Here is a 22,228-nt window from a genome sequence, read left to right on the forward strand (position 1 = left end):
TTCAGTTTGACGGTTGGTGTTTTCAGAACTGAACGATATCGGGTTCCAGGTTTCATTTTGGTGGTTTGATCCTGGTTGGCCAATTTGGCATCTGGTAATTCGGTAACGGACTTGATGTCCGGGGTCGGGTAATTAGACTCATCTTTTTCACTTTCGTGAAAAAGAATCATGGTCCACACATATACGAAAAAGCAAACTAGAAGACTTTCCATCTTTCAGATGTATAGTAGAGTTTGAATTCAGCAGTAGGTTGACAAAACTATCGAATAATTTATGGGCAGGATCATCGAGGCTTTATAGAAGTCGACGTCTGAAGCGGCGTTTGCAATCAACTTTTGATCCTTTTAACTTTAATTTCAAAACAAATTTTACCGTAAAAATTATTAATAGTTTTTTTAAATCAAAGATCTTCTTTTAAAGAATATTGTTCAATTATATTCAAGTCAATTGCATTATTTTAAATTAATTAAATATGCTCTTAAAGGCGAGCTTAAAGGTCCGGAGTATAGGGCATGTCACGTGACGTCGTACTATTGCGCAATAGAACTAATGCGCAGTATAGAAATTTTGCGCAACATTTTTCCCATTTTGACTATTGGCTGTTACGCTGAAACGTCCCACAGTTTAATATTTCTGCAAAGAAAACTAGATTATATCAATCGAAACTTAAGATCTTCTTTTAAACAATATTGTTCAAGTACATTCAAGTCAATGGCATTAATTTAAATTAATTAAATATGCTCTTAAAGAACCGGAGTCCGGAGTATAGTGTCACGTGACGTCCAACTATTGCGCAATGCATTTTTCCCATTTTGACTTCATATCAGACCTTCGTCTCCTAGGTGTTATTGGCAATTATTTTTTCGATTCCTTTATTTATTTAAATAAATTTATTTCATGAATTTTCTATACTGAAAAAAAAAAATCAATTTGAGAGTTGCAACCGAGCGAGGATTATAACATACCGTAACATACATTCATGTATCAACTGTGCTCAAACTTTATTCTGCTCACAAGTCGTTCTAAAACTCCCAAGGCGTCGATGGTGGTAAGACAGAAAAAAATAAATTTTCGACGTAAAAGCAACAATTTTTAAAAAGGAAACTTTGCAAAAGGCGTTTCTTTATTTATTGGTATACAGTCAAGCGATTCCGCAATAAAACAGGACGCATCGCGAATTTAGTTAAAAAAAAAGACAACAAAGAACTTTCTTAGTTAAAAACAAACAAACAAAATATCACATTTTTTCGCGCTTGCAGCGTTTCGGTGGAGGGACGACACTGACGTCGTCGGCTGTTCCACGTTTCGTCTTCAACTTTTCTTGACCTAGGCGTTCCCGAAGCTTCACCAATGATTCCAATTCACCTTTGCTGGTAAAAAATGGTTGATTGATCTCTTCGTAATGTTTACGGGTTTTCGTAATGATGCAACGCGAATTTTTGCCAGCGCCAGACGTAGTAACGGAAACGCTAAAGTGTTTAGACCCTCTCATAAGTTGTGCGGCGAATTTGCGAGCCTCAGCGATTCCAGTAAACTTCGTGTAGGTCATGGATTCTTGACTGGACCGAAGAAAAGCTTGCACTTCAGGATGACTCGGTACAACTGCTTCAGATTGGTGCCAGCTAAATGGTGGTTCCTTCAAAGACGCCGATTTCCGTGAACAGTTGTCAACAATGGTTGCGAAAGCACCAAAAGCAAGATTAGAAACTGTAAAGGCTTGCTTGATAACAGGACTGTTCAAGAAGAGGCGTAAAAATATATAGGTGCTAGTTGATGGGAAGGCTGTAGAAACACTTGTGGCGAACGATTGCCAAGATTGCTCATCTTCCAGCCACAAGAGCAAATTCAAAAGGCGCATTGCTTCCTCGTTCTTGACAAGTGGCACAAAATCCATGGTAAAGAAGAGCCTGGACGCTTGGCGATAAAAATTGAAACAGGCTGGAAAATTCTTGATATTTGGAATTGTTTTGAGTTCCGATTGGTGTAGCTGTAAAACAAGATCCATGAGTGAGGAAACTGGTAGTTTGGCAATTAATGGTGCAAACAATTGAGCGTCGATTGTTGGTTCATTTTTAAGTCGATTTCTTTCGAGCAAGAAAAAAAAATGGATGCAAATTGGGATGTCATTCCGTTTTGAAAACTTCTCGATATCGGCGATCCAAGTTTGTATGATAGAACCACAGGTTTTCAAGATGATCAGCTTCAATTTGGAATCCAGTATTCCCCACACGAGCGGGGTACTAATTAAGCCAGCAAACAAATCGTATTTTTCTTGATGGCTCCGGGTCCCAGATTCTTCATTGGCACAGACTTGCTTGATTAAAGATTGTGTTAATGATGCAACACCCGACTCGATAAAAACGTCTAACACATTTAGAAGATTTCGTCTAGAGAGCTCGTGAGCTTCGTCTTTCTTCAATTTCGTTATCAAGGAATTGCCAATAAGAGAAATCATCGTGGGGTAGGAAGGACACGCTTTCAAACGTTTCGAGTTGTTTTTCAATAGATCACTGAATATGTTGGACAATTGGTTAACATCCAGTTGTGCCAATATTGATGCAATTAACTTCGCTCGTCGTGGATCGAGTATGTGAGAATTCTTCCCACTGTGAATCACTAATTGAAAACATAATGATAATTTGGATGACAACAGAAAATATCCATACGCGCATGGATCGCCTGGTCCTGATGTTTCTTTCTTCATTGAAGTTAATTGACTATCAACAAGCACTTCCATAAAAATCTCGCCTAGGTCAGACGAAAGGTCCAAATTCAATATTTCAGGAGACGAAATTACATCTTCCAATAATGTTTCCGAACGAGTTTTGTTTTCTTTAAAGGCGATGTGAGCGCGGACGATGTTGGATAGGAAAGATCGAAGCAATTCTGCGTTCCTCGTCCTAAAGCAGCAGCAAATCAAGTTAACGACTGCTTTTTTCTCGATACTTGGAGAACGAAGATCACAGTCATTCAGAGCTTTGAACACGACATGAAACATTTTCTTGCAAGATTCCGAGTTCTCGTTACGTTGCGAGCTAGCTTGAACCGCCATCTCTTGTACAAGGTCGCACAGCATTGAAGATTCCAGTTTGGAGAAAAATGATGAAAACGACTTCATTCTTCCTTGATTAGAAGTTTTGGGATTGGCTTCTAGAGCAAATATTAATTCAATATAAGCCCGAATATCAGTTTGCTGCCAAGTGGGGTTGCGGGCTTGCTGTTTGTCGATGTTGATGAATGCGGAAGAAACACGATCTCCAACTAATTTGGCTCCTTCTAAGCAATCGAAGTCCATAAAGAAGTGAGCCAATTTGATAACAGGCATAAGCTGCTGGGTGATTCGAACAGGAGAAATCATTTTCTCAATTAGATCAGCGCAGTCATTCCAACCTATAACAAACAAAAGAATAAGTTTAAACGAATGCACAAGATTAGGGAGATTCAAAATAATGCTTACCACTGACTCGACACTCGAATTCAACGATCGCCTTGGCAACTTTTTCAGATTGGATTCCTTCAAAGGTTTCTTGAATGTTGCTGGTTCCATCTTGTGGTAATGGGAAGTCTTCACTCAAAAGCTTCAAGAGAGCAAGGCCTTCTTCGCGGGCTCGGAAGTTAATACAAAGACGCAGTAAGCGTTCTGCGACTTCGCCTTTTCCAAATCCAGTTTGGTTCCACATGTGCCAAGGATCAGAAGAACAAAATGAAATGACTTTTCGTAAATGTTCAGTGGCCTTTTGCACGCTTTCTTTAAGCCATCTAGTTGAACTTTTGAATTCCAATTCTTGCAGGAGCGAATGAAGACCATATTGACAATACATCCGAGACGATTCACGCTTGGGCCAAATAACCAAAATGAAGTGTTGGATATATTTTTCGTTAGCGGTTGTATCACCCGATCCATAACATTCTTCACCACACCTATAATGTCTATCTTTCGAGTCAATCTTTTTGCTGCTTTTTGTTGGAAGTTTCCTACTAGGTCCAACGCATTGCTCCTTCCAATTAATATCAATTCTCAACTTCCTGGATATATCTTCCGAATCCAACCATCGCGAAATTTTGTTAGACGATTTCACTTTCTTGTAAGCGTGGCAATCACACCAATCAGTTTTCGAATTCGGTACAACACGTATAGTAGTAACGGTCTCTGTCACAACTGCTAAGTGTACGTCCAGAAATCCACAACACTGAAAAAGTTGAGCTGCATCCCGGTCTTTTCTCCGAAGTTGACGAAATCCGAAGTCACTTTCTTCATATTTCTCTTCGAGAACAAAGTACAAAACATCTTCTAGATCGCCAATATCTTTTTCTTCCGAAATATCTTCCGAGGGAGAACTAGTAGAACTATCACAATATTCATCTTCATCTTCGTCTTGATTTTTCCAACTATCTCTTGGACGAGATCTATCCCAATACTCATCTTGGTCTTGATCTTGATCTTCAAATTCATCCTGGTCATCATCATAGTCTTCATCATAGTCTTCATCATAGTCTTCATCTTGATCTTCATCCAGGTCTTCTTTTTTACGTGCTTTTAAAGGCAAAGAATTCGAACGACGTTTTTTATACGAATGTTCTCTAGACATAGATGCGACTGGCAGGGCTTCCATTTTAGATGCTGGATTGGATTTTTTCAATGACGTGCTAAGACTGATGTTCCTTATTTGGGAGTCGGCACTTTGACGCATCCAAGATGAGAGCGATTCCTTTATTCCTTTCAGGGCGGTGAGAAAAACAGGGAAATCTTTCAGAATCGGTTGTTGGGCATTAGCCCAAACAAGATCAAAGACTAACGTCAATTTCGACCCTTTTGTTATGGGTTCCATTGAATGTTCGCAGTTTTCGTAAAATAGCGAAACATAAAAACATCGATCGCTGTCCTTGTGGTTTTCATACACTTTTTCCTTTCCTCCATATTCCACCTTGAAACGTCCACCTTCATGCCCGCCTTTTACGGGAAGTTGAAGTATCATGGTACCAAACGAACCTTAGCAGCAAAAATAAATTAAGTCAGTATAGTACACATACATATTTATGCCAAACTATAAAAATAACATACCATATTCTTTTTCGTTTTCCATGGTTCGGTGGTAATGACCGCCAGATTCATACAAAATCAATTGCTGAAGCTTTGCTTGAACACCCATCAATTCAGAGGGCAGGCCAAGATGTTGAATTGCCAGTGAAGGTAACTTGAGGTCATCAGAAATTGTAGAGGTAAGTTTTGAAGAATTAATTTCCAAGGCCAGCCGTTTGGAAGAGTCCAAAATCTTGTTCAGTTGTTTGCCATAACAAGCTCCTTCCGATATTTTTTTCAGCCTTTGAAGATCCTGTTTCATTTAAAGTATTAGAAAAACCTTTCTTAATTGTTACACGTCTAAAATATACAGTCAATACCTTAACAGATACTGGAATCAAGATATCTCCAAGGTTTTCAACTTTCAAAGGATTCAAAGTTTTTGCATCAGGAAGCAACAGTTTTTCACCAAATGCAAAGTCAACTTCTTCCTCTTTGTTCTCAAGCCTCACAGCTTTAAATAGGTGATCCTTCACAGCAGTGCTTTGGCAAGCATGAGAACATCCTTCTTCTAAGACGGTGTGTACCTCCTCTTGCATGTTTTGAGATATTTGCCAAAGTCTTCCACCTTCAACATTAGCCATCCTTTACAAATTGTGGTGTTCTGCTTGTTACCTGCAGTGAATAAAAACATTGAAAACATGGAAACTAGTCACTTGAAAAAGACAGAAAGAATAAATTCAGCATGTTAGCTACTATTAAGTATCATTTTGTGACACAATTAATGCAATAAATGCAGATTATAGAATGCTAACTTCCGTGTGAGAAGTATCACATGTGCAGCTACATTTCTAACATGTAACTTATGTGATAACAAATAACTGTCATTTGTAACTTCTCATTGGAGATTCAGATTTTACGAAATGCAATAAAAATGATCAAACATAAAAAACGATACTTTCCATATAGATTGGAATGAGAAAGTTTCTTTCAAAAAAGCATATTCACCACTTATAACGCATGTCCGAGAACAATGTTGGTTTTTCGAGTTTGGTTATTGGCCTCACGAATCACGATGAGCTGACAAGTGACAATTCGAAAAGAATACAAAAAATCTCAAAACTCAAATCATAAGTTGGACTACTGCTGGCGTGGGTTACGTTGTCATTGATGATTGATCAAAGTCCATAATCCATATATGTCCTAGCCCAGTCAATGTCCCAGCCCAGAGCCCAGCCTTACACTCAGAATTTTACTAGCCTGCGACGCTGCCAGAAATAGCATATGATGGAACTTCTTTTGTACTTAACTGCTTATAATCTAAACCGCAGTTTTTTTAACTATAAATAATAAGAATTACCCGCTTTAAATTTTTAAAAATATTTATTGAACCCACAAAAGGGAAGACAATTGAATTATTTATTCACAAATAGGAAATAGTCGATACTTTATCCTGATGCGCTCCTCTCCCATTTAAGATGGTAAAATTGAAAACTTGTCGAAACTGACGAGATACTAGCAGAAGAAGTGCCATCAGCCACCTCCAATTAAGGAGGCGACTGACATGGCACCTGGTCAAACTGTGCGAAACAATATTGTTATCCATAACCACAAATTATATAAGGCGACTATGAAAAGCTCGATTGCTCAGGCAATCGTCGTTTATTCTGTTTATCTGAAATTTATAACAGGCACCCCAAAAGTAGAAAACGAATTTAATTATGTTCAATGTGAAATGCCTTATAACTTATAAATTACTGTTGAGTGAGTATTACTTGCTAAAATTGCTACATAATAAAAAGACAAACAAATGATGATGGTATAGTTTTGGTTTAAGAAATTTTATTGAGACATTCAAACAAATCACGCACACACAACTTGACACACATTCTTCAAATTCACACTCCATTCATTGACACGAAGGAAGATAAGGAAGAGAAGGAAATGAGAATAAAGAAGGTGAAACAAAAAGAAAAGAAATCGGGTCGTGATATTGACAATGTTCATCCAACAAAACTTAAATTCGACACCCATTTAACGCGCCTTCAACAGCTAGCAACTATATTTCCACAATGGTGCGAAAATATTTCGACAACAGATATATAGCGTAGATACTTCGACCTAACCTAATCTAACCTAACCTTAACTACCTTAACCTAAACTTAAAAACGAATTGTCGAAGTACTTAAACATACACTGTGTCGACGTATTCTCGCACCAGTCGAAATCTAGTTGCCATATGTCGAAGGTGCATCAAATGGGTGTCGAATTTAAAGTTTTGTCGGATGAAACTACCAATATCCGACCCAATTTATGAAAGAAGAAGATGACGAAAAAGATGAAGAAGAAAAAAAGGATGAAGGGAAAGATTTAAGGGGAAAGATGAAGAATAAGACAAAAGACATATTAAAAGACATAATGAGCACATAGAAAAGAGTAATTTTTTTTTTGTTTTGTTTTGTTTTGTTTGTTTGTTTTTGGGGGTGGGAGGGGGGGAAGGGCCGTTTTATTTGTATTGTGGTTTTCTACTTCGTTTCTTTTTTTCTTCGTTTTAATACGTTGACTCGGCCAACAGTTCCGCGTAAGCCGAGTGGCAGCTACTCAGTCTCCCGATGATGGTCATCTTACCGCTGATGCCGTCAGCGGCAAACGTACGATTGATTCTTACGAAGTGCTCTCTTCCGATCTCGTATAGCCTGTAGTTTTTAATTCTTTTAAACAGTTGAAAGTTTGAACATTCCGTAATGACTGTTAATCCGCGTATGATGTCGTTTGCGGCCGCTTTGCGCATCTCCTCACTATTTCCGGAAATCATCAGTTTATAGGTGCCGTCGACTGCTCCTCTTATGCTCACGACGATTTGGTATTCTGTTTCAATGCGATAGATGTTTGATCCTCCGCTACCAACAATCCGTCCATAATCGCCACCTTGGATGTTTTTGAGTAAAAGTCGGTTACCAGGGAGAGATTTTTCCTCAATGGGACTGGACACGACGACGAGTTCTTGTTCCGTCTTTACTGGGCCACTGATGATGGTGCGGGAGTCGTCCTGGGCGGGTTTCCTCACCTTGTCCTCCGTTTTTTGAGTGGGTTGTAGATCCACCGTGCTGGGCTCGTTCGTTGATTTCAAGGCATCGCCATACGTGACGGTAGATCCATCCGGGTTGACCACATAGCCACTTATCGGTTTGTTCTTGTACCTTATGTCGCTGACTGGGAAATAGACTTGCGGTTTCAAATCGACTTGCTGATGGACGGGTGATTTGGTTCGCTCATCCCGGGCTGGGATATAAAAAGAACGACGACGGTTCTTATTGCCTTCCATAATCTTCATGTCCAGTTCGAAGCCATAGTCTTCATCATCTTTGGTCACGTGCTGCTCAAGTTCTTCAGTTCCACATCCAACTTCTTTCGTCATTGACTGGCCGGTCTGTGTGGAGTTATTTGCTACCTCAACAACACATCCGCATCCAACTTCCATTGTTAACGGCTTTACGGTTTGGTTGGTAGCCGTAAATTCGTTACGCAATTGCGTCATCTGCTGTTCGTATGACTGTGTAACCTTTTCAATTGCATCAACGGTCGTGATCTTATTCTGCTCAAGTTGTTCTAAAAGCTCGTCCTTTTCTGCCGTAAGACAAGACAGGTGGCGTTTAAGTTGGTCGTTAGTTGTGGTCACTTCCGACAGCGATTTTCTCACGGAAATAAGTTCGGTTTCAATCTGGTCTGGTAATAGTTGAAGTGATAGGGCCAGTTGCTGATGTTGTTGCAATTCGTACCTTGTTGTCTTCAGTTCTGCCGACAATTTTGCAACTTCGGCAGCGCAATCCTCCCCGTCTTGGTTCTCTGGTATGGACGGCAGAGACGTGTTGCAATTGAAGCGATTCAGCCTGACAGATGGTGTTTTCAGTACTGAACGATATCGGGTTCCAGGTTTCATTTTGGTAGTTTGATCCTGGTTGGCCAATTTGGCATCTGGTAATTCGGTAACGGACTTGATGTCCGGGGTCGGGTAATTAGACTCATCTTTTTCACTTTCGTGAAAAAGAATCATGGTCCACACATATACGAAAAAGCAAACTAGAAGACTTTCCATCTTTCAGATGTATAGTAGAGTTTGAATTCAGCAGTAGGTTGACAAAACTATCGAATAATTTATGGGCAGGATCATCGAGGCTTTATAGAAGTCGACGTCTGAAGCGGCGTTTGCAATCAACTTTTGATCCTTTTAACTTTAATTTCAAAACAAATTTTACCGTAAAAATTATTAATAGTTTTTTTAAATCAAAGATCTTCTTTTAAAGAATATTGTTCAATTATATTCAAGTCAATTGCATTATTTTAAATTAATTAAATATGCTCTTAAAGGCGAGCTTAAAGGTCCGGAGTATAGGGCATGTCACGTGACGTCGTACTATTGCGCAATAGAACTAATGCGCAGTATAGACATTTTGCGCAACATTTTTCCCATTTTGACTATTGGCTGTTACGCTGAAACGTCCCAGTTTAATATTTCTGCAAAGAAAACTAGATTATATCAATCGAAACTTAAGATCTTCTTTTAAACAATATTGTTCAAGTACATTCAAGTCAATGGCATTAATTTAAATTAATTAAATATGCTCTTAAAGAACCGGAGTCCGGAGTATAGTGTCACGTGACGTCCAACTATTGCGCAATGCATTTTTCCCATTTTGACTTCATATCAGACCTTCGTCTCCTAGGTGTTATTGGCAATTATTTTTTCGATTCCTTTATTTATTTAAATAAATTTATTTCATGAATTTTCTATACTGAAAAAAAAAAATCAATTTGAGAGTTGCAACCGAGCGAGGATTATAACATACCGTAACATACATTCATGTATCAACTGTGCTCAAACTTTATTCTGCTCACAAGTCGTTCTAAAACTCCCAAGGCGTCGATGGTGGTAAGACAGAAAAAAATAAATTTTCGACGTAAAAGCAACAATTTTTAAAAAGGAAACTTTGCAAAAGGCGTTTCTTTATTTATTGGTATACAGTCAAGCGATTCCGCAATAAAACAGGACGCATCGCGAATTTAGTTAAAAAAAAAGACAACAAAGAACTTTCTTAGTTAAAAACAAACAAACAAAATATCACATTTTTTCGCGCTTGCAGCGTTTCGGTGGAGGGACGACACTGACGTCGTCGGCTGTTCCACGTTTCGTCTTCAACTTTTCTTGACCTAGGCGTTCCCGAAGCTTCACCAATGATTCCAATTCACCTTTGCTGGTAAAAAATGGTTGATTGATCTCTTCGTAATGTTTACGGGTTTTCGTAATGATGCAACGCGAATTTTTGCCAGCGCCAGACGTAGTAACGGAAACGCTAAAGTGTTTAGACCCTCTCATAAGTTGTGCGGCGAATTTGCGAGCCTCAGCGATTCCAGTAAACTTCGTGTAGGTCATGGATTCTTGACTGGACCGAAGAAAAGCTTGCACTTCAGGATGACTCGGTACAACTGCTTCAGATTGGTGCCAGCTAAATGGTGGTTCCTTCAAAGACGCCGATTTCCGTGAACAGTTGTCAACAATGGTTGCGAAAGCACCAAAAGCAAGATTAGAAACTGTAAAGGCTTGCTTGATAACAGGACTGTTCAAGAAGAGGCGTAAAAATATATAGGTGCTAGTTGATGGAAAAGCTGTAGAAACACTTGTGGCGAACGATTGCCAAGATTGCTCATCTTCCAGCCACAAGAGCAAATTCAAAAGGCGCATTGCTTCCTCGTTCTTGACAAGTGGCACAAAATCCATGGTAAAGAAGAGCCTGGACGCTTGGCGATAAAAATTGAAACAGGCTGGAAAATTCTTGATATTTGGAATTGTTTTGAGTTCCGATTGGTGTAGCTGTAAAACAAGATCCATGAGTGAGGAAACTGGTAGTTTGGCAATTAATGGTGCAAACAATTGAGCGTCGATTGTTGGTTCATTTTTAAGTCGATTTCTTTCGAGCAAGAAAAAAAAATGGATGCAAATTGGGATGTCATTCCGTTTTGAAAACTTCTCGATATCGGCGATCCAAGTTTGTATGATAGAACCACAGGTTTTCAAGATGATCAGCTTCAATTTGGAATCCAGTATTCCCCACACGAGCGGGGTACTAATTAAGCCAGCAAACAAATCGTATTTTTCTTGATGGCTCCGGGTCCCAGATTCTTCATTGGCACAGACTTGCTTGATTAAAGATTGTGTTAATGATGCAACACCCGACTCGATAAAAACGTCTAACACATTTAGAAGATTTCGTCTAGAGAGCTCGTGAGCTTCGTCTTTCTTCAATTTCGTTATCAAGGAATTGCCAATAAGAGAAATCATCGTGGGGTAGGAAGGACACGCTTTCAAACGTTTCGAGTTGTTTTTCAATAGATCACTGAATATGTTGGACAATTGGTTAACATCCAGTTGTGCCAATATTGATGCAATTAACTTCGCTCGTCGTGGATCGAGTATGTGAGAATTCTTCCCACTGTGAATCACTAATTGAAAACATAATGATAATTTGGATGACAACAGAAAATATCCATACGCGCATGGATCGCCTGGTCCTGATGTTTCTTTCTTCATTGAAGTTAATTGACTATCAACAAGCACTTCCATAAAAATCTCGCCTAGGTCAGACGAAAGGTCCAAATTCAATATTTCAGGAGACGAAATTACATCTTCCAATAATGTTTCCGAACGAGTTTTGTTTTCTTTAAAGGCGATGTGAGCGCGGACGATGTTGGATAGGAAAGATCGAAGCAATTCTGCGTTCCTCGTCCTAAAGCAGCAGCAAATCAAGTTAACGACTGCTTTTTTCTCGATACTTGGAGAACGAAGATCACAGTCATTCAGAGCTTTGAACACGACATGAAACATTTTCTTGCAAGATTCCGAGTTCTCGTTACGTTGCGAGCTAGCTTGAACCGCCATCTCTTGTACAAGGTCGCACAGCATTGAAGATTCCAGTTTGGAGAAAAATGATGAAAACGACTTCATTCTTCCTTGATTAGAAGTTTTGGGATTGGCTTCTAGAGCAAATATTAATTCAATATAAGCCCGAATATCAGTTTGCTGCCAAGTGGGGTTGCGGGCTTGCTGTTTGTCGATGTTGATGAATGCGGAAGAAACACGATCTCCAACTAATTTGGCTCCTTCTAAGCAATCGAAGTCCATAAAGAAGTGAGCCAATTTGATAACAGGCATAAGCTGCTGGGTGATTCGAACAGGAGAAATCATTTTCTCAATTAGATCAGCGCAGTCATTCCAACCTATAACAAACAAAAGAATAAGTTTAAACGAATGCACAAGATTAGGGAGATTCAAAATAATGCTTACCACTGACTCGACACTCGAATTCAACGATCGCCTTGGCAACTTTTTCAGATTGGATTCCTTCAAAGGTTTCTTGAATGTTGCTGGTTCCATCTTGTGGTAATGGGAAGTCTTCACTCAAAAGCTTCAAGAGAGCAAGGCCTTCTTCGCGGGCTCGGAAGTTAATACAAAGACGCAGTAAGCGTTCTGCGACTTCGCCTTTTCCAAATCCAGTTTGGTTCCACATGTGCCAAGGATCAGAAGAACAAAATGAAATGACTTTTCGTAAATCTTCAGTGGCCTTTTGCACGCTTTCTTTAAGCCATCTAGTTGAACTTTTGAATTCCAATTCTTGCAGGAGCGAATGAAGACCATATTGACAATACATCCGAGACGATTCACGCTTGGGCCAAATAACCAAAATGAAGTGTTGGATATATTTTTCGTTAGCGGTTGTATCACCCGATCCATAACATTCTTCACCACACCTATAATGTCTATCTTTCGAGTCAATCTTTTTGCTGCTTTTTGTTGGAAGTTTCCTACTAGGTCCAACGCATTGCTCCTTCCAATTAATATCAATTCTCAACTTCCTGGATATATCTTCCGAATCCAACCATCGCGAAATTTTGTTAGACGATTTCACTTTCTTGTAAGCGTGGCAATCACACCAATCAGTTTTCGAATTCGGTACAACACGTATAGTAGTAACGGTCTCTGTCACAACTGCTAAGTGTACGTCCAGAAATCCACAACACTGAAAAAGTTGAGCTGCATCCCGGTCTTTTCTCCGAAGTTGACGAAATCCGAAGTCACTTTCTTCATATTTCTCTTCGAGAACAAAGTACAAAACATCTTCTAGATCGCCAATATCTTTTTCTTCCGAAATATCTTCCGAGGGAGAACTAGTAGAACTATCACAATATTCATCTTCATCTTCGTCTTGATTTTTCCAACTATCTCTTGGACGAGATCTATCCCAATACTCATCTTGGTCTTGATCTTGATCTTCAAATTCATCCTGGTCATCATCATAGTCTTCATCATAGTCTTCATCATAGTCTTCATCTTGATCTTCATCCAGGTCTTCTTTTTTACGTGCTTTTAAAGGCAAAGAATTCGAACGACGTTTTTTATACGAATGTTCTCTAGACATAGATGCGACTGGCAGGGCTTCCATTTTAGATGCTGGATTGGATTTTTTCAATGACGTGCTAAGACTGATGTTCCTTATTTGGGAGTCGGCACTTTGACGCATCCAAGATGAGAGCGATTCCTTTATTCCTTTCAGGGCGGTGAGAAAAACAGGGAAATCTTTCAGAATCGGTTGTTGGGCATTAGCCCAAACAAGATCAAAGACTAACGTCAATTTCGACCCTTTTGTTATGGGTTCCATTGAATGTTCGCAGTTTTCGTAAAATAGCGAAACATAAAAACATCGATCGCTGTCCTTGTGGTTTTCATACACTTTTTCCTTTCCTCCATATTCCACCTTGAAACGTCCACCTTCATGCCCGCCTTTTACGGGAAGTTGAAGTATCATGGTACCAAACGAACCTTAGCAGCAAAAATAAATTAAGTCAGTATAGTACACATACATATTTATGCCAAACTATAAAAATAACATACCATATTCTTTTTCGTATTCCATGGTTCGGTGGTAATGACCGCCAGATTCATACAAAATCAATTGCTGAAGCTTTGCTTGAACACCCATCAATTCAGAGGGCAGGCCAAGATGTTGAATTGCCAGTGAAGGTAACTTGAGGTCATCAGAAATTGTAGAGGTAAGTTTTGAAGAATTAATTTCCAAGGCCAGCCGTTTTGAGGTGTCCAAAATCTTGTTCAGTTGTTTTCCATAACAAGATTCTTCAGATATTTCTTTCAGCCTTTGAATATCCTGTTCCATTTAAATTATTAGAAAAACCTTTCTTGTTACGTATCTAAAATATACAGCCTATACCTGAACAGATACTGGAATTGAGATATCTCCAAGATTTTCAACTTTCAAAGGATTCAAAGCTATTGAATCAGGAAGCAACAGTTTTTCACCAAATGCAAAGTCAACTCCCACCTCTTTATTCTTAAGCCTCACAGCTTTTAATAGGTGATCCTTCACAGAAGTGCTTTGGCAGGCATGAGAAAATCCTTCTTCTAAGACAGTGTGTACCTCTTGCATATTTTGTGATATTTGCTGAAGTCTTCCACCTTCAACATTTGCCATTCTTTACAAATTGTGGTGTTCTGCTTGGTACCTGCAGCAAATAAAAGATTTTCAAACATGGAGACTAAATTAATAAATTTATGTTACTATTAAAATATCATTTTGTGACAAAATTTATGCAGATAAGAATGATTACTTCAGTGTGAGAGGAATTACATATTAAGCTAGACTTCTATTAGTTAGCTAACGTCACAAGTCATAACAAGTAACTGTCCCTTATCACATCGCCGGGGCCTGAACGTCCTACATCCATTTGATCGAAAGATTCGGATTTTACGAAATGCAATAAAATTATTGTACATAAAAATGATACCAGTACTCTAAGTATAGATTAGAACGAGAAAGTTTCTCTTAAAAAAGCATATTCACCTCTTAGCACATGTCCGAGAAAAATGTTGGAGTTTGGAGGCGTATCGTGACAACATTGAACTGAAAACTGACTATTCAAAAACGAACGATCTCAAAAAGTCGAAATCTTAAATCGTGGGCCGGACATCTTCCCAGCGTCATCTGTTACAAATTTGAAAGAGCTTTACTTGTTCTATCCTAGATGGCGCTGATGTTTCTCCTTGTTCAAATTTTCCTGAAACAAATACTGAAATATCTCGTTAACTATTAATTTTAAGTGTAGTACCATCACATAAGTGAATAGCTATTTTTTAATGCTGAATCTTAAATATCCATAAATATCTACATTGTCGACATAGGATCGTCGTCATCAAAGCGGTCTATCCCGTCCTTAAGTTATAGCAGTCCATGGCTCTGAAAAGGGGATTCCCGTATTCCCGGCCTTTTAAAAAAAGCAGAAGTCACAAAATCATGGCCTTTGCACAAATGACAAGTTGTGTTAGATTTCACTCTCATCATGGATCAAATATTGTTTTGGGTGAGAACAACACGGTTGCATATCGTAAAGCAAGTTTTGCCAACGGTCTGGTTTTTAGTGAAAGATCACTTAAACCGGGAGAGGTATTTTTCGTTAAAATAACTCAAACCGAGTTGGGTTGGAATGGACACCTTCGTTTAGGACTGACACAGTAAGTTAGCGTGAATATTTTGGTTTATGTTTAACTGTACAGTAATTTTTTTTCATTTTCAGATTGGACCCTAATACATTTTTCGATCTGCCTCTAATCTCCTTTGATCTACTACCCCTTGGTCAGACCTGGGTATTCTCTATATTTAAACCGGGGAATGAAGATTCTGAAGTCAGGCTACCATCAGGTACATACAAATAAAATTTAAATATAATTATTGGATGTGTTGGGTGTAATTAAAAAATATACATTTATTTAGAGGTTGGAAGTTTAATTGGCCTACAATACAAACCATACAATGATTTATTCGCCCATCTGCACTTGATAGTTGATGGAGTGGATAGGGGTGTTGTAGAGTCGGATATCCCATATCATTCCAAGCCTCTGTATGTGGTTGCTGATATTTATGGAACTACTAAAGAAATTCAGATTAGGCAAATGCATGAAGTCACATCTCTTCAGACTGCTTGTAAAGCAGCCATAATGCAGAACATTGCACAAAAAGCTGTTGGTTCTCTACCACTCCCCAAATTTCTGAAAGATTTTCTTTTGTATAGGTGAGCACATTGTTGGAACTTGGAATCCCATGTTACATTTTTGTTGATTGTGTTTGTATTCCAATTGAATACAAACACAACTAATTAGAATTGGACCAATTCTAATTTCTGTTTGTTTACTTTGGTATTTGTATGTGATACAAATACTGCTGTTAGGCCTGTTACTGTACAAAAATTAAGATGTGCTTACAAATAATTTCAGATTTGTTCAATCAATAATAAATAATTTATATTTTAAATATTTTTTTTTATTAATTAACAATATATTTTTAGTTATTTCCCATTATGATTTATGAGCATAAAAAATAAAAACTAGCATTTTTTTTATTTTTCCAAGAAATGCGTACATCAAATTTGGCAACGTTGTACCTTAACTTTCACTTTGAAAAATAACGACAAATGCGTCTGTCACTCTGTCTCATTTCACAACTCACAAGCAGAGTGAGAAAGCCTTTGACTGATAAATACGAGTTATCAATATCCGTCATCAATTAACGAAACAAGGGAAATGAATTCCGAGAGACAAGATGAAGATGTTGTTCGTATTGTGAATTGTATAAACAGCTGTTGGCCTGAATATTCTTTTACGGCCTTGGACGTACGTAGACCTTGTGGTGAAAAATTCCGAGATGTGTTGAGCAAATTCCTTAAAGGATTCCTTAGTTGCAATTACCAGCTACCCTCGGTGAGTTATTTTGTTTTTGCACATTTACACATTACTTTTTGGAATCTTATAAATTTTTATCCTGTCGTCAAATAGATGAATTTGAGTGAGTTTTCAAGAAACCCAGAGATGTTCATACATTTGGAAGGCCCATTGGCTCTTTATCGAGAAATCAATTGCATTCTCAAGAGATTAGGATACAGCAACTTTAAATACATAGACATACTCAAACCAAGTAAATTCACATTGATTTCTATCGAGTTGCCTTGTGGTTGTTTATTTGTTTTACCCAATTCTCTGTTTCTAGCATCAAACATGATGAGGGAAGTATTGTTGGGCTTAGTAAACTTCCTCGCATACTTTGAGGCTGAAGAAAATAACAAAGAAGACATAGAAGCTGAAATCCAATGCCTCAAAAATAAAACATTGCAGAATGAAAAACTTTTGGTTGACAAGGAGCGTCATTTGGACAAATGCAAACAGGTTTGAAGTTTAACCTTTTTTCCATCTTCTTCAATGTTGTAAAAAATTTTTAATATTTTTAGGGTGAAGAAGAAAAGAAGATTATGGTTGCTGAATTTCGAAAGCTCGTCGTTAATCGGAAGGAAAAATATTTAAAAATCGAGGCCATTGTTAAAAAGGAGGAAGTGGAAATGGATGAAATCACAAAGAGAATTCGAAGTACCCATGCAAAACTGGAGCAAGAAACCAACACTCTAAAACAGGTAATTTATCATACTAAAGCACGCCAATGTTTACTGGCAATGGATACTATCTACTTTGCAAACTTTTACCAAAGATTGAAATCGAGAAAGAGCGGGCCGAAGAAGAAGTTGTTCTTGATCCAGAAGGCTTGGAAGCCGAATTTGAAAAAAGCAAGGCTGACAAAGAAAACATCGAGTCGGATTTTACATGTCTTAAAAGCCGATTACCGGTTCTTGAACAGCAGATACAGGATCGCACCATGCAACTTCATGAGCATCAAGAAACACACCAACGTATAGTTCAAGTCAAAGCCAGGGAATCCAAAATAAAGTAAAAACATATTTCTGCATATTGTTTATTCATTCTGTTGAATGAATTAAATATTTTTTTTTTTGCAGACAAGAGTGGCAGAAAGCCGATGCTGATAATCGACGGGTGGAAGAAGAGAATCAAATCCTGGAAACTCAATTCAAGAAAGATAAAAGTATAATTGAAAGCAAGAAAAGGATGTTGGATGAAATGGAACAGAAGATGGAACAGCTTAGTGGCCTGCTTGAAAAAACGCGCTTGGAAATGAAAAAGTAAAATTTCTGTAGTAAAATTTTATTTCCCGTTGAAAATTGCATCAATACTAAGACTATAATGTGAAATTCATTTTATTAGATGCACGAGCGAAGACGAGAGCCGCAAAACGCAGCAGCAAGCGAGAGTGTTAGCTATGGAGAATGCGGTTTCGCAGCTGAAACAAGACTTGAAGTTAGGCCAGAAAGTCCTTGAAGAAGGAGCTGTTACATTTGAAGACATTCATCGCAAGCATCAGCAAAACGTATTATTTGACTTACTCCGCATTCATTCATTTACTTTTTGTCATTGATTTTTCTTGTTTTTACAGGTCGAAGAAATTAATTTCAAGTACGTTCAGCGATTCGAAGAAATTGAAAAATTCGTTATAGGAATGTGCCCACAGTTCTAGTGTAACTTAACTTAAGAGCAAACACTGTAATCATCTCAACTTGTACCTCGTTCAACGTTTGGTTCTTTATTGAAATCACAATTACATTTATCAACCGAGTAATTTCTTTTCATGTCAATAACGGGATCCACACTCGCTCTAAATTCTGCAATATGAAAGCAAGGCATGAGCTCATGAAGCCAATTATAAGAGGCGGTGTAGGAATTACTGTAACGGCGGAGCTCGGCGAAATCTTCCATCCTATCATCTCTCCATTCCGGGCGTTTTCCTTTTCAAGCCATTCTTCAAGCGGACGGAAGTAGTTTAATAAAGGTTGCGCAGACATTTCGCGTTGTCCAGTCAGCGTTTCCATCGCGTCAGGCCAAGGCTTTGACGACCCCATGCTCAACATTTTCCTGCAACATTTCATCTTTTAATTTGATTCCTTTTTTTCAGGTGGAATTTTAAATAATTGGTATTTTAATTACGCTAATGCTGTTCCCGCTTCCGTTGAATTGTAGAAGTCGCATTTGTGTAGTGGACCGACGTGACCGGAAACATTGCAAAGAGCCTCGGCAAACTGAAACTGCATGACGGTTCGAGTGAAGTAGCGGATCATGTCGAAATCTCCTGAAACATGGTACAGTGCTACGGGATCGAGATCCTGAGGATCGTCGCGCGGCAAAGGCGGAGCAACACCAACAGTTTCAATCCTGCAAGAAAATTTTTTTTTTAAATTTTCATTCCAGTCCATTGGCTAAGTGATTAAGAATTTTACTTTTCTTTCCAGTATGCTCGATTCCATTCTTCTTCCGGGATTTCCCCCCTGAAAAGTTTCCATCGCCAGGTGTCCTGCACCAAGTGAAATGGAAGAGTAGAAACGGACGAAAGCGCTTGTTGCATTAGAAAGTTAATTTCCACTTCTGCAGCAATTGGGTAATCAATCATTATAGTCGTTGTGAAACTCAAATTTATTAACGATCTACACACCTGGATCGTCTTCCAGCGCTTCCAAGAGGCCGACGGAATGAAGGTGCTTCGTAGTGGCTACACTCATCGACATCAATTCTCCAATAGCTTCGTGAAATCCATCGTTGGCTCCGTCCCTACATTCAAATCAAATTCAGAAGTCGATGAATTCCAATGTTCAGGAATTCATCTAAAAATGTAATTAAAACCTGTATCCGTAGGGTAGATGGGCATATTGCATCTGATATTGAGTGTGGCCCAGTTCGTGGTGGACGGTGAGGAAATCGCTAAAGGAAACGCCTGCGCACATCCGGATGCGAAAGTCTTGGCCGTCGTTAAAATCCCAAGCCGTCGCGTGACACACCACTTCGCGATCGCTAGGTTTCTCCAGCATCGAGAAATTAAAGAAAGTTTGCGGGACCGGTTTCAGTCCCATGGAAACGAAGAAATCGCTGCCCATTTCGAACATTCGACGGACCGTAAAGTTCTGCGCCATCATGGCCGGCGTGGGATCGACGGACGATTTGTTTTTAAACGGCTGGACGATGTCGCCCAGATCCGACCAGAATCGCCCCCACATGTCACCGACCAAATGGGCGGGCAGCGGTCCAGTGATATCGACGACGCCGGCACCGTAAGTCTCGTAGAGTTTCCGACGGACGTAAGCGTGAAGCTGGCGATAGAGCGGCTCGATTTGCTTGTAGAGTTGGCGGACAATCGATTCCAGTTCTTTAGTCTCATATTTTTGTCGCCATTGATCGCCGTAGTCCTCGTAGCCATTCAAACGGGCGTGCCGATTTTCCAGGTCGACGTACTTGACGTAAAGGGGTCGAATGGCTCGTCCAACGCCCTCGTGCCATTGTTGCCATGCCCACAATCGCTCAGTGGCGTTGGTGGAAGAGGACATCAATTGGGTTAGCTCGGGTTCTAGTGAATAGCATTTCTCGCCTTTGCACACCTGTCAAACAAGTAAAATCTTTTCATTTATTTTATTATTTTCAAAACTTGATTGACGCACCTTGTGGCTGCCGTAAATGCGACTCATCTGATTTAGGGTTTGATACAAATCTGTCATCTCCTCAGGGCTTAGACTTAAAGAGCCGACATTGTCCAGCAGCCGGCGGGTATCGTACGAGAATGAGGAAACGTCAAACAAAGACGCTTGGCTGTTGGCTGCGTCGCTGTAAGCTGACACACGAGTGCTCACTTCTTCCTGCACACACACAAAAAGTTATGTAACAAAAAATTTAAGATGAAACAAATTCAGATTTCATGAATTATACGCTACGTACCACAATGGCTGCATTGTGATCTGTCAAATTTGTTTCATAGTTCCAACTGGCTCTGGTGCTCTCAGTCACCAGTTTACTGTATTCCTTGCTGTACTTTTCCAGGAATGCTCGAGCTTGAGCTTCATCCTTGTTGGTTCCAACTAGCGTCCTTCTACATCAATTAACACGAATGAAAAGGAATCAACTAAAGACTAAATCGCGGTTATTATTATTTTTCAAAGTAAATTTTTACCTGGAGAACGCCGGTGAAAACACAGATGCGAAGAAAAGAGCCAAGAGTATCCAAAGAAAGGAGTTCATTCGTCGACCGTCTGAGACACACTCTAGTGGCAGGTTGTAGTCCACCTGTACAACTATAAGTTAACTATAGTCTGCATGTATGGGATGAACGAACCCGTGAACACCTTGACCGGGTCAGATCGAAATGGATATATGATGACGTCAAGAAATACAACAACGCAATAAATGAGCTGCAGTTGACTGACCGATGCATTGTATGGCGTCATTAAATGCATTGATTTTTTTTCCTCACTTCTATAAAGACGTGAAAAATATTGGAATAGTAGTGCAGCAGCAGCAGAACACAATTTTTAAAACTGGTTTGAACAGGATTGCGGCTACGGCTATAGACGCCAAACCAGAAAAATTCATTTAACTGCCAAAATATGGGACTGAAACGAAACAAACAAACAACAAACAGATCATGTCCTAGGGTGGAAGGTTAAGAAACGCTATCGTTGACCCGATCGAGGCTTCTTTTTTAACGAGGGCATCAAACGTCAGGGGACGAAATCACGAACTTGACGGAACTTGACAACCTTTTTACATACCGTACAATACAGTTTGGCCTAAGGCGCTGCAATAAAGTTGTAAATTTACCGCTTTTTTCTTTTTTAAAGAAAAAAAAAGATCGTTTATACAACTTTTAATCTGATTCACGCGGGGATGGGCGGTCTTTTTAAATTTATATAGCGGCTTTTGTCGTAAAATGACGATTAGAAGGGTATTCGAAGAGTGGACAGTCCTTCAACAACAATCTAAATTTTTTATTAAAAAAAAAATACGGGATTTTCGCTTAACTCTGTATGGATATGGTGATAGAGTCCTCTCTCAAAATGGGTTTAAAAATATATTTTAAAAAAATTTTCAGTACAACATAACCGAGTGATCCATAGCTAGAGTATATTTTATCTATTTAGGTCAGACTTTCAATTTACCGAACAATGCAAATGCGCTTTATAATCTTCACTTTAAAAAAGGAACCACAATAAAAAAATTTCGTGCGGTCGCCTAATGTAATTTTATTCGTAATTTTGTCTCACCTTGTCAACGATCTTTTTTTAATGAAGTAACAATTAACCCAGGATTTAGTAACTGATCTTGACTGTGTGAATTGTAGAATTAGCATCGGAGTACCAACGATTTTCAAATTACATGTGAGTGCGCATGAGTGATTGGGTGGAGAAATGGCCTTATTTACACTGAAGAGAAAA

At 39.0% G+C, this 22,228-nt stretch overlaps 5 protein-coding genes across 7 annotated transcripts; 2 read left to right on the top strand and 3 right to left on the bottom strand.

Moving 5' to 3' along the window:
* Window positions 1-1,087: 1,087 nt before the first annotated feature.
* LOC124194859 lies at window positions 1,088-6,271 on the bottom strand. The gene is made up of 5 exons (XM_046589240.1): window positions 6,029-6,271; window positions 5,401-5,695; window positions 5,063-5,333; window positions 3,458-4,990; window positions 1,088-3,390 (listed from the first exon to the last, which is right to left on the bottom strand). The coding sequence occupies exons 2-5, from the start codon at window positions 5,662-5,664 to the stop codon at window positions 1,238-1,240; spliced, it is 4,221 nt and encodes a 1,406-aa protein (XP_046445196.1). The 5' UTR covers window positions 5,665-5,695; window positions 6,029-6,271; the 3' UTR covers window positions 1,088-1,237.
* A 3,718-nt stretch (window positions 6,272-9,989) lies between these two features.
* LOC124194860 lies at window positions 9,990-15,032 on the bottom strand. The gene is made up of 5 exons (XM_046589241.1): window positions 14,929-15,032; window positions 14,299-14,590; window positions 13,965-14,235; window positions 12,360-13,892; window positions 9,990-12,292 (listed from the first exon to the last, which is right to left on the bottom strand). Exons 2-5 carry the CDS (start codon window positions 14,557-14,559, stop codon window positions 10,140-10,142), a joined length of 4,218 nt encoding a protein of 1,405 aa, XP_046445197.1. The 5' UTR covers window positions 14,560-14,590; window positions 14,929-15,032; the 3' UTR covers window positions 9,990-10,139.
* A 316-nt stretch (window positions 15,033-15,348) lies between these two features.
* On the top strand, window positions 15,349-16,392 carry LOC124194879 (neuralized-like protein 2). Its single transcript, XM_046589271.1, has 4 exons — window positions 15,349-15,596; window positions 15,659-15,783; window positions 15,856-16,213; window positions 16,249-16,392. The coding sequence occupies exons 1-3, from the start codon at window positions 15,379-15,381 to the stop codon at window positions 16,155-16,157; spliced, it is 645 nt and encodes a 214-aa protein (XP_046445227.1). The 5' UTR covers window positions 15,349-15,378; the 3' UTR covers window positions 16,158-16,213; window positions 16,249-16,392.
* A 145-nt stretch (window positions 16,393-16,537) lies between these two features.
* LOC124194876 (centrosomal protein of 128 kDa-like) lies at window positions 16,538-18,594 on the top strand. Of its 2 annotated transcripts, XM_046589267.1 has the most exons (8): window positions 16,538-16,838; window positions 16,914-17,052; window positions 17,125-17,300; window positions 17,363-17,542; window positions 17,617-17,852; window positions 17,921-18,103; window positions 18,186-18,348; window positions 18,415-18,594. In XM_046589267.1, exons 1-8 carry the CDS (start codon window positions 16,662-16,664, stop codon window positions 18,493-18,495), a joined length of 1,335 nt encoding a protein of 444 aa, XP_046445223.1. In that variant the 5' UTR covers window positions 16,538-16,661; the 3' UTR covers window positions 18,496-18,594. The 2 variants fall into 2 exon arrangements, with proteins under 2 accessions (XP_046445223.1, XP_046445222.1); XM_046589266.1 differs by having other exon boundaries at window positions 16,548-16,838; window positions 16,914-17,300.
* On the bottom strand, window positions 18,542-21,265 carry LOC124194871 (angiotensin-converting enzyme-like). Of its 2 annotated transcripts, none has more exons than XM_046589259.1 (8): window positions 20,968-21,265; window positions 20,736-20,886; window positions 20,462-20,656; window positions 19,653-20,401; window positions 19,465-19,580; window positions 19,253-19,397; window positions 18,963-19,187; window positions 18,542-18,890 (listed from the first exon to the last, which is right to left on the bottom strand). In XM_046589259.1, exons 1-8 carry the CDS (start codon window positions 21,033-21,035, stop codon window positions 18,605-18,607), a joined length of 1,935 nt encoding a protein of 644 aa, XP_046445215.1. In that variant the 5' UTR covers window positions 21,036-21,265; the 3' UTR covers window positions 18,542-18,604. The 2 variants fall into 2 exon arrangements, with proteins under 2 accessions (XP_046445215.1, XP_046445216.1); XM_046589260.1 differs by having other exon boundaries at window positions 20,736-20,883; window positions 20,968-21,088.
* Between the last annotated feature and the right edge of the window lie 963 nt (window positions 21,266-22,228).

This window comes from Daphnia pulex, chromosome 5, assembly GCF_021134715.1.
Source record: "Daphnia pulex isolate KAP4 chromosome 5, ASM2113471v1".
NCBI lineage: Eukaryota > Metazoa > Arthropoda > Branchiopoda > Diplostraca > Daphniidae > Daphnia > Daphnia pulex.

Coding starts and splice junctions, on each gene's coding strand:
- LOC124194859 (XM_046589240.1), bottom strand. CDS start 5,664: ATGGCTAATGTTGAAGGTGGAAGACTTTGGCAAATATCTCAAAACATG. Junction 5,334..5,400: donor TGATTCCAGTATCTGTTAAG/GTATTGACTGTA, acceptor TAAATGAAACAG/GATCTTCAAAGGCTGAAAAA. Junction 4,991..5,062: donor GGAAAACGAAAAAGAATATG/GTATGTTATTTT, acceptor TTTGCTGCTAAG/GTTCGTTTGGTACCATGATA.
- LOC124194860 (XM_046589241.1), bottom strand. CDS start 14,559: ATGGCAAATGTTGAAGGTGGAAGACTTCAGCAAATATCACAAAATATG. Junction 14,236..14,298: donor CAATTCCAGTATCTGTTCAG/GTATAGGCTGTA, acceptor TAAATGGAACAG/GATATTCAAAGGCTGAAAGA. Junction 13,893..13,964: donor GGAATACGAAAAAGAATATG/GTATGTTATTTT, acceptor TTTGCTGCTAAG/GTTCGTTTGGTACCATGATA.
- LOC124194879 (XM_046589271.1), top strand. CDS start 15,379: ATGGCCTTTGCACAAATGACAAGTTGTGTTAGATTTCACTCTCATCAT. Junction 15,597..15,658: donor CTTCGTTTAGGACTGACACA/GTAAGTTAGCGT, acceptor TTTCATTTTCAG/ATTGGACCCTAATACATTTT. Junction 15,784..15,855: donor TGAAGTCAGGCTACCATCAG/GTACATACAAAT, acceptor ACATTTATTTAG/AGGTTGGAAGTTTAATTGGC.
- LOC124194876 (XM_046589266.1), top strand. CDS start 16,662: ATGAATTCCGAGAGACAAGATGAAGATGTTGTTCGTATTGTGAATTGT. Junction 17,853..17,920: donor GCCAGGGAATCCAAAATAAA/GTAAAAACATAT, acceptor TTTTTTTTGCAG/ACAAGAGTGGCAGAAAGCCG. Junction 18,349..18,414: donor ATCGCAAGCATCAGCAAAAC/GTATTATTTGAC, acceptor TTGTTTTTACAG/GTCGAAGAAATTAATTTCAA.
- LOC124194871 (XM_046589259.1), bottom strand. CDS start 21,035: ATGAACTCCTTTCTTTGGATACTCTTGGCTCTTTTCTTCGCATCTGTG. Junction 19,398..19,464: donor AGCGCTGGAAGACGATCCAG/GTGTGTAGATCG, acceptor CAATTGCTGCAG/AAGTGGAAATTAACTTTCTA. Junction 19,188..19,252: donor CGAGCATACTGGAAAGAAAA/GTAAAATTCTTA, acceptor ATTTTCTTGCAG/GATTGAAACTGTTGGTGTTG.